The sequence below is a fragment of the Silene latifolia genome, chromosome Y (genome assembly GCF_048544455.1).
Source record: "Silene latifolia isolate original U9 population chromosome Y, ASM4854445v1, whole genome shotgun sequence".
In the NCBI taxonomy this organism is placed as follows: domain Eukaryota; kingdom Viridiplantae; phylum Streptophyta; class Magnoliopsida; order Caryophyllales; family Caryophyllaceae; genus Silene; species Silene latifolia.
Window position 1 is genome coordinate 116722564 of NC_133538.1, and position 9809 is coordinate 116732372.

The 9809-nt window shown below is 38.9% G+C and overlaps 1 protein-coding gene across 2 annotated transcripts; it reads right to left on the reverse strand.

The window, feature by feature from the left end:
• Positions 1-295: 295 nt before the first annotated feature.
• On the reverse strand, positions 296-8108 carry LOC141626465 (enolase-like). Of its 2 annotated transcripts, none has more exons than XR_012536046.1 (6): positions 8072-8108; positions 7573-7631; positions 1169-1239; positions 869-931; positions 694-771; positions 296-596 (listed from the first exon to the last, which is right to left on the reverse strand). XR_012536046.1 is itself a non-coding variant. In XM_074440261.1 (6 exons), the coding sequence occupies exons 3-6, from the start codon at positions 1149-1151 to the stop codon at positions 480-482; spliced, it is 291 nt and encodes a 96-aa protein (XP_074296362.1). In that variant the 5' UTR covers positions 1152-1239; positions 7573-7631; positions 8072-8108; the 3' UTR covers positions 296-479. The 2 variants fall into 2 exon arrangements, 1 of the variants encoding a protein (XP_074296362.1); XM_074440261.1 differs by having other exon boundaries at positions 1119-1239.
• Between the last annotated feature and the right edge of the window lie 1701 nt (positions 8109-9809).

A 9809-nucleotide genomic window follows, 5' to 3' on the forward strand; every position in this document is an offset into this window, starting at 1 on the left:
AGCAACAGGGCCTGAAAAGGAGGCATGTATGTGCAAACACTACTACAAAAATAGGCTTAGAGAACTGTTGGAATTAACATTAGAGAACGCTTTAGAGGCGTTCTCCAACTCAGTGTTCTCTAAAGCTTAGAGAATTGTTAGAAGAGGCGTTTTGTATTGATAATCATAGAGAACGACTGAAATGAGCTTTAGAGAACACCTGATAAGCGTTCTCTTTTCCTAGTAAAAGAGAACGGTTGGTAAGATAACAGTTCTCTATCCCTCTTGGCTTTTTTAAAAAAAAATATTGATGATATTTGAATAAAATTAATATATTTATTTTCATTAAAATCAAATACCAATACCAATACACTTGTTTCACAACCAGATCCAAAACAGCGAGCAAACTAACTAAGTCCGATTTTTGCGGTGATCAAGAGATCATCTCTAACAATTTGTACTTTGTCTCCGATTTCTGCGGTCATCTTAGCATAGTGCTCCTAGTCATCTTGGTCAAAAAGATCTTCAATTGACACAATGGGGTACTTAGCCACAAATGACTTGTAGAGATCCTTGAGGGGCTCACCAGAAATCCTTTGTAACCGCCCATCGTTATTCTGCAAACATCGCAGTCGGTGAAGTCCAATCAGTAAACATTCTGTCGCGATCAAACAAAATGGAACTTAACCAATTTGAAAGGCAACTGAAGCATACCTCTTCCTTGAAGTTTAAGTCATATGACTTGTCCTCCATGTAGAACTTAGATGTAGCAACATCCATCCCAATAACCACCTGAGATAGAGAACATGTAAAAATAAGCTCACTGAATAAATTTCCTATGATCAGATTTGACAAACTACCACTGACGAAGTTATTTACAGTTATTTACCTTGTCGGTGTATCCAGCCTTCTCAATAGCTGTCTTGAGCAACTCAAGACCTTCCTTGTTCTCCTGAAGGGTCGAAAGCAGAATATGAATACAGTTTATACAGTGATTATTATAGTTCAACTTACACCTAATAATATATACTGTACAAATATAGTCTACAACATGTGATTATGAGCACTTAAAGCTAATGCGATGATTTCCTCCACCTCGTCTCTACTTTCTGAACCTTAGAAACAACAAAACCACGTACTTTCTGATATCTTGCACTTGCGTAAGCACCCATGATAGGAGTGTACTTACATAGCAAAAACTATATCAGCAAGGAAGCACGGTCTGCCATTTGACTGAGTTGGGCACTTGGGTGTGTTCATCTGCAATCGTGAGACAGAGTAAGTGGAGAGGAGTTAAAAAAAAACAGTCAACATTTAACACAAATAAGAATCACAAGAAGTTCACATTCAAATGGGTGATAAAGAACTCGGGGTCATTAACAAGGAGGGAGAGAATCGAGCTCACCAGGTTACCCATGGCGTAATGTGAAGCATTAAAAAAATAAGTCACCCAGTTATCCTAAGCTTCAATACACGAAAATGTGAGGCAAGGATAAACATTGGTCTAACACTCTAACCCAATTTTAAGTTTGGGATAAGCTTAGAATCAGCCCCAAGTAATTGAGTACACTTCATAAATCTGTCAATTTCAAGCATAAAACTCACCTAACTGAGCATCCTGATACGTGCATTTTATATAGTCTTTTTAGGCCTTTTTATGCACGTATTTCTATGCTTTTATCGTGGTTTTATGCTACGAAATGCCCCGAATATGCTACTTTGGTTTGTTTTATCCTAATTGCAGGAATGAACAGGAAAGTAGTGAAATCGAGCCTTTTACCGTCTGTTTAGCATGCATTTGTAGGAAGAGTGAATTTGGAGCGGGAATGTAGCTATTTTAAGATGCACAAAGAAGAAAGATAGCTAGGCGAGCAAAGGAAGAACTTCAAATTGCTAGTGCCTACTTTAGAGAGCTATATCATGAGTTCTACAACAGATATACAGGTGATTCCAATTTTAGATGAAATATTGTTCTCTTAGCTTTCCAACGCCACCGGAATCGCCCTGTTTGCCCAAGTAACGAAGAAATGGCAGCCGTTTGAATTTCAGTGCGCAAAGCAGGAAATCGTAGCTGGAAAGTACTCGATCGAGTAGATTTATGTTCGATCGAGTCCTTTTTCTACTCGATCGAGTAGATTCAATTTATGGTTTACTCGATCGAGTAGATTTTCTACTCGATCCAGTGGTTTAAGCTTCAGTTACTCGATCGAGTGGTTTTAAATCACTCGATCGAGTGGATTCGCTATGGGCTTGGGCTTTTTAGCTTATTTCCGTCATTAGGTTAGTTAATAATCCTATTTTCTTATAAATAGGAAGTGAGGATGTCATTTGTAACTGGTCTTTTGACCTCAGACGTTGCTTCTCCTCTCTTATTATTTCTAATACACTCATTCTCGCTATTCTCTCTTATTTTCCTGGATCTATTTCTCTGTAACTTCTTTCTCTCCCTTTTTCTCCTTAATTATTTAATGTTTATTATTCCCCTTCCTTGTTCTTACTCTCTTATTCATGTCTAGCTAAATACCTCTGCTAGGATTAGGTGATTCATTAGACTGATGTTAGTTGCTAATTAGGTTATTAGATTTGTCGTTGTTGTTGTAGTCTATGTTGTTAATCGTTTTGCTTTAATCGTATCCTCGCTAGTTGAGTCGACACAATTAGCCTTTTAATATTGGTAACCCTTGACCTGGACCGAAAGGTTGGAATAGGGGAGACCCGCAGTGAACAATAGGTTGCTTTAGTGAGGGCGAAAGTTAAGCTAATAGCATTTTAGGGCGAATTGAGACCGAAAGGAGATATTCGTTGCCCCTTAGACCGACACATCGACTGATTTGTGACCTTAGCTGCAATTGACTGACGTTTATTGATGACCCGAAGTCCTAGTTCCTTCCCTCTATTGTTAATTTCTTCTATTTTTATCTCTCTTTCCTTAGTCTCTTTAGTTCAGTTGAAATAATCAAAACCCCGAGAAAATTCATAGACTGAGATAAGACACTTAGAACTCCCTACCTCCCTGCGGATCGACCCTTACTACCGCTTGCTAGTTATAGTTTGGAATTTATAAATATTATTTTTGGTACTCACTTCGACAGGTATCAAATTTTGGCGCCGTTGCCGGGGAGGCAGCGTAGTTTTATTTGTTTTTATTTAGTTTATTTCTTGTCTCAAGGAGTTTCGGTTCCTTGAGACTGTTATTATGTCTTTCGTTCTTCTCTTTCCGCAGGAAGAGAAGGAAATTTTTGGTACTTATTTAGCCAGGTTTTTGGAGTGGCTCGAGCCCAGACGAGATGCATTTTCTGAACTCCAATTATGCTGGACTATCTTCCGGGGTATGAATGACCCTACTTGCCGCTGACTTCTGTTAGTTGTAACTTAGGTATTTATTTTTGATACTGCGACGACCGGTATCAAATTTTTGTTTACTTGCGTTTTGCAGGAAATACATTGAGAATCACTCGATCGAGTAGTTTTTTCTACTCGATCGAGCACTTTTGCTGATGAATTCACTCGATCGAGTTAAATTTTTACTCGATCGACCACCTGCAAATAGAGAACCACTCGATCGACTGTTTTTCCGTTCGATCGAGCAGTTTTGAGCGCCCATTCTACTCGATTGACTACTGTTCGACTGCTATCGAGTGCTATTGACTTGGATTAGCTTCCTGAGACGGTTTTCCGGGCCTTTAGCAACCTCCCATGTTCATGGTCGGTTTGGGGAGGTCCCCTTATTCGCGTATCTTGTAAGTTTTTCCGTATTTACTCTCTTTCTCCTTCAGTTTGCATTTCCTTTCCATGTTTTGGTACAATGGGGGCTTCTTCTCGGGAATTTTACCACATACGTTACTTTTTCCCTATTCCACTGTTGAATATTACTTTCTCATTTCCGGATATTTCTACTGTAACTCTTTCTCTCCCTTTTTCTCCTTAATTATTTAATGTTTATTATTCTTCCCTTATTCCTTCTTCCTCTTTTATTCATGTTTAGTTAATTACTCTGCTAGGATTAGGTGATTCATTAGACTAATGTTAATTGCTAATTAGTTTATAGATTGGTCGTTGTTGTTTTAGTCTATGTTGATAATCGCTGCTTTAACTGTATCCTGCTAGTTGAGTCGACACAATTAGCCTTTTAATATTGGTAAACCTTGACCTGGACCGAAAGGTTGGAATAGGTGAGACCTGCAGTGAACAATAGGATGCTTTAGTGAGGACGAAAGTTAAGCTAATAGCATTTTAGGGCGAATTGAGACCGAAAGGAGTTATTCGTTGCCCCTTAGACCGACACATCGACTGATTTGTGACCTTAGCTGCAATTGACTGACGTTTATTGATGACCCGAAGTCCTAGTTCCTTCCCTCTAATGTTAATTTCTTTTATTTTTATCTCTATTTCCTTAGTCTCTTTAGTTCAGTTGAAATAATCAAAACCCCCCAGAAAATTCATAGACTGAGATAAGACACTTAGAACTCCCTACCTCCCTGCGGATCGACCCTTACTACCGCTTGCTAGTTGTAGTTTGGAATTTATAAATATTATTTTTGGTACTCACTTCGACAGGTATCAAATTTTAAACTACGCTGCCTCCCCGGCAACCGTCTGGGCTCAATAAACTCCCAAAAAAAAAGGGGGCTGGAACGTGAACAAAAAAAAAAAAAAAGAAGTTTGAAAAAAAAAAGAGTTGTTTTGTTTCAGTTGGTTTTTTCAGACGGTATTAAAAAAGGGAAATTTGTGACCGTCTGACTCCTCCGTTTTATCCCCTATCTTTTTGAGGAGATTGGGTTTGAGTTTAGTGAGCTTTGTGCCAAATGAATGGCACTTGTACTTAGTCTTTCAGTCAGTTTAGATTAGGATGGTTCCATTATGGTCCTGTTAGGAGCTAGCTTGACGCTTTTACCTCCACATTTCCATAACATGTTTTGCCTTTCTCACCTGAACCTCAATATTCCCAAATTATTTGTAAGCCCTCGGCTGTGACGGACATTATTGGTTGGAGTGTGTGCATTAGTACTTGAATTGTCATTCATCTTTGTTGCATGCATGCTATGTAGGTCGCAGATAGGTGATTGACTGTCTTTTCTTCTCTCTTTTACATATAACATTCACCCTTTGCTTCATGAGAGAAGAGTGACCATGAGAGAGTCCGATTTTGTTGGTCTTGCAAGGTCGATAGGTTGGCTTTATTTCTGAACAGCTTATAACTCGTTTGCGTATTGACTGCTTAGCTATAACTGTTAGTTTTTGTTGCAATAAACTGGTTCAAGTAGACAAGTTAAGCTAGCTCTGAGTTATCATTTCCGTTCCATTAATTGCATTTTAGTTTACTCGAGGACGAGTAAAGGTTTGGTTTGGGGAGATTTGATACGTGCTTTTATATAGTCTTTTTAGGCCTTTTTATGCACGTATATCTATTCTTTTATCGTGGTTTTATGCTACGAAATGCCCCGAATATGCTACTTTGGTTTGTTTTGTCCTAATTGCAGGAATGAACAGGAAAGTAGTGAAATCGAGCCTTTTACCGTCCTTTTAGCATGAATTTGTAGGAAGAGTGAATTTGGAGCGGGAATGTAGCTATTTTGAGATGCGCAAAAAAGAAAGATAGCTAGGCGAGCAAAGGAAGAACTTCATATTGCTAGTGCCTAATTTGGAGAGCTATATCTTGAGTTCTACAAAAGATATTTAGGTGATTCCAATTGGAGATTAAAGCCTGTTCTCTTAACTTTCCAACGCCACCGGAATCACCTTGTTTGCCCAAGTAACGAAGAAATGGCAGCCGTTTGAAGTTCAGTGCGCAAAGCAGGAAATCGTAGCTGGAAAGTACTCGATCGAGTAGATTTATGTTCGATCGAGTCCTTTTTCTACTCGATCGAGTAGATTCAATTTATGGTCTACTCGATCGAGTAGATTTTCTACTCGATCGAGTGGTTTAAGCTTTAGTTACTCGATCGAGTGGTTTTAAATCACTCGATCGAGTGGATTCGCTATGGGCTTGAGCTTTTTAGCTTATTTTCGTCATTAGGTTAGTTAATAATCCTATTTTCTTATAAATAGGAAGTGAGGATGTCATTTGTAACTGGTCTTTTGACCTCAGACGTTGCTTCTCCTCTCTTATTATTTCTAATACACAGTTACTACTATTCTCTCTTATTTTCCGGATCTATTTCTACTGTAACTTCTTTCTCTCCCTTTTTCTCCTTAATTATTTAATGTTTATTATTCCCCCTTCCCTTGTTCTTACTCTCTTATTCATGTCTAGCTTAATACCTCTGCTAGGATTAGGTGATTCATTAGACTGATGTTAGTTGCTAATTAGGTTATTAGATATGTCGTTGTTGTTGTAGTCGATGTTGTTAATCGCTGCTTTAACTGTATCCTGCTAGTTGAGTCGACACAATTATCCTTTTAATATTGGTAACCCTTGACCTGGACCGAAAGGTTGGAATAGGGGGGACCCGCAGTGAACAATAGGATGCTTTAGTGAGGGCGAAAGTTAAGCTAATAGCATTTTAGGGCGAATTGAGACCGAAAGGAGATATTCGTTGCCCCTTAGACCGACACATCGACTAATTTGTGACCTTAGCTGCAATTGACTGACGTTTATTGATGACCCGAAGTCCTAGTTCCTTCCCTCTATTATTAATTTCTTCTATTTTTATCTCTCTTTCCTTAGTCTCTTTAGTTCAGTTGAAATAATCAAAACCCCCCAGAAAATTCATAGACGGAGATAAGACACTTAGAACTCCCTACCTCCCTGTGGATCGACCCTTACTACCGCTTGCTAGTTGTAGTTTGGAATTTATAAATATTATTTTTGGTACTCACTTCAACAGGTATCACATCCATAATAAGAGTGACTTTTCCCAGAAATCTACAAGCAGTCTCAGAGATCTTAACATAAATATCAAGCCAAACACACCCTTTAAATATGAATGGCAATAGAGAAGAGCTTAAGCCTAAATTTGTACTAGCAATTCACCTAAACTGTCTCATTATTGAGTAAACAAGCAACAGATGCTACTTTTTGCCAATTCAAAGTCATCCTTAAGCTTTCAAGTTCCAAATGCAAAATATTAAGTTGGGGCCCTGCGTAGTACTCATCTAAACCCCACAACAAAGATAAGAAGACATATGAGTTGTGAAGTAACATGCCCAAGAGACGGAATGAGGCATAACCAAGCATATAAGTCATAAAATTTGTAAGTAAATGGCCATAATACTCTCAGTTATACAGATTGAAGTGTGTCGGGTTAGGTATAAAATCAATAATAAGCCATTTTCTTAACAAATAAGTCCTGCCACATACTCCTACTAATTCACACTGTTAGACAAACAATTATCAAACTTATTCCGTCAATAAAAGCAATATGCTTGCACAACTGATAACAGGTTTGGTGCATTATCATAACAAAATTTGTTAATTAACTGACAAGCAAAAAAATTATATACACAGATAAGAGATTTTATGTCAATAATGTGCATTTAGATGTGTATGAAGACGTCAATAACATACGTATATATACAATCACGACATTATTCACATCCATCATAATGCATAACTTTAAAGGAACCCAACACACACAACAATTATTTATTTACCTCAACTTTGAGAGTAATAAATCCGGAAATCGCTGAACACTCCAAAGTTGACTTGTAATCTGAACAACAAGTGAACTAAATAAGCTAATAGCTGAAGGTGTAATCTTTATCAATTAACAAGAGTTTCACAGTAGTAATGAAAAATTTCAATTAACAAGTTTTGGTTTGATTCTCATCTTATTGAACTAAACCAACAGTACACTTGATAACAATGATTTTATAGGAAGTCAAAAATTAGAACTTTTTGTAATGATATCACCAACTATATCCATTTTTGAATATCAATTGAGATCCCAAAATTTAACATACCCCTAATTTCTTCTTAATCAAATAAAAATACCTCATTCAAATATGAATTTAAACAATCTAAAACATATTCATTTCCAAGTGATCGAAGTCAAAGGAAAAAAAAACATACTCCATAGTATTAATTAATGAATGAACAGTATGAATTTCCAAAAGTAAGAAAAAGATGAGAATTAGAAGTTAATATTTGTACCATCAGTGGCGGGATCTAGTTTTGGCGGTGGCTGGGACTGAATTTGGCGGTGGCTGGGACTGATTTAGGCGGTGGCTCAAAACTCGGATGTGTAGTATCCGTGTCCAATTGACGTCAATCCCATTTTAGAGTGGGCGAGATGATGGTGGTGGAGATGGGTTGGTAAAACTTGAAATTAATGGAAAAGGGCGAATGAAGAGAAGTTTGGGGGGCGGGGGTAATGATGAGAAAACGGTATTGGGTAGAGAACAGTTAAGTTGAACACGTGTTCTCTCTACTTTAAAGAAAACGCTCATTCAACCGAGGTGTTCTCTATTTCTCAAAATAGAGAACGGTTAAGTTAGATGACCGTTCTTTTTACTTGTAAAAAACGCTTATTTAACTTAACCGTTTTCTATGTTGCGTTACTTATTCCCTTAATTGTAGTAGTGAAAGGATTCGGTACCACCTTGTCAGGAGCCGCACCAGGGATTATCTCGCCAGATTCAATGTGGAAAAAATATCTATCCCTAGGTGCGACCCTACAACAGCAGTCAACGCCTTCAGAAGGGGACTGCATCGCGACTCTGATTTGTACAAGGAACTCACCAAGCATCCATGTGCCACCTTTGAGGAAGTTAAGCAAATGGCAGAGGCTACTTATCGCCTAGAGGAGGATGAGGATAGAAGGGACCTGTATGGAACATAGTCGTTCAGCAGAAAAATCGCAACAGAGAAAAAGAATAAAAGAGCCAAACCCTACAACAAGAACACAGTGAACAAAGTCTCAAGAGAAACAGAGAGCACCGAGGCTCCACCTAAGCTCAGCGAGTATGGGTTCACCACTGAACTTGCTGGGGTATTGAAGGCAATCAAGGAGCTAGGGCAGAGGGCAAGGTGGCTCACGAAGCCTATTCTCAGGGAGAACGACAGAAGAGATGCCAGCAAGAGATGTGAATACCACAACGGTATTGGCCACAATACAGAAGATTGTGTAGTACTACGAAAGGAAGTAAAGCACCTCTACAGTGCTGGATGCTTGGATCACCTGCTCCCCAAGGGGGCGAAATCTGGAAAAGTCAATGCTGCTGACCAGGCCCAACCTTCCCCACCTCCACCTTACTCAAAGGTCGTGAACGTCATCAAAGGGGGGTCGGAGATATGTGGTCTCACTTATTCAGCAGCAAAGCGCCATGCAACCGAGACTAAAGGAGATAAACCAGAGTTCTCCCTCAGGGTCAATAGACAGGATCTACCAGCAATCTCGTTCGACGAGGTAGACATACCTGATGAGGCAGAACACCACAATGACTCCTTGATCATTACCTTTTCTATAGGGAATTGCCTTGTTAAAAAGATATTGGTAGATACAGAAAGCTCTGTGAATCTGATAATGCTGGAAACCTTGAAGAACATGGGGTTTATCGAGAAAGACCTGGTGCAGAAGACAGTACCCTTGGTAGGCTTCAACGAGAAACTAAACAATCCCTTGGAGAAATAGTGATACCTACCTTTGCAGGGGGTATGAACAAACAGGTACGGTACTTGGTCATTGATGGTCCATCAACTTACAACGTGACACTTGGCAGGCCTTGGATCCATGAAATGAAAGTGGTACCATCAACGTACCATCAGATCCTGAAGTTCCTTACACCCTAGGGGTACATGAGATACGGGGAGATCAAAATGTCGCTCGGGATTCTTACAAGAACGCTCTGAAACCCACTGCAGCTGGTCCTGCATAGCAATTACAGAAACT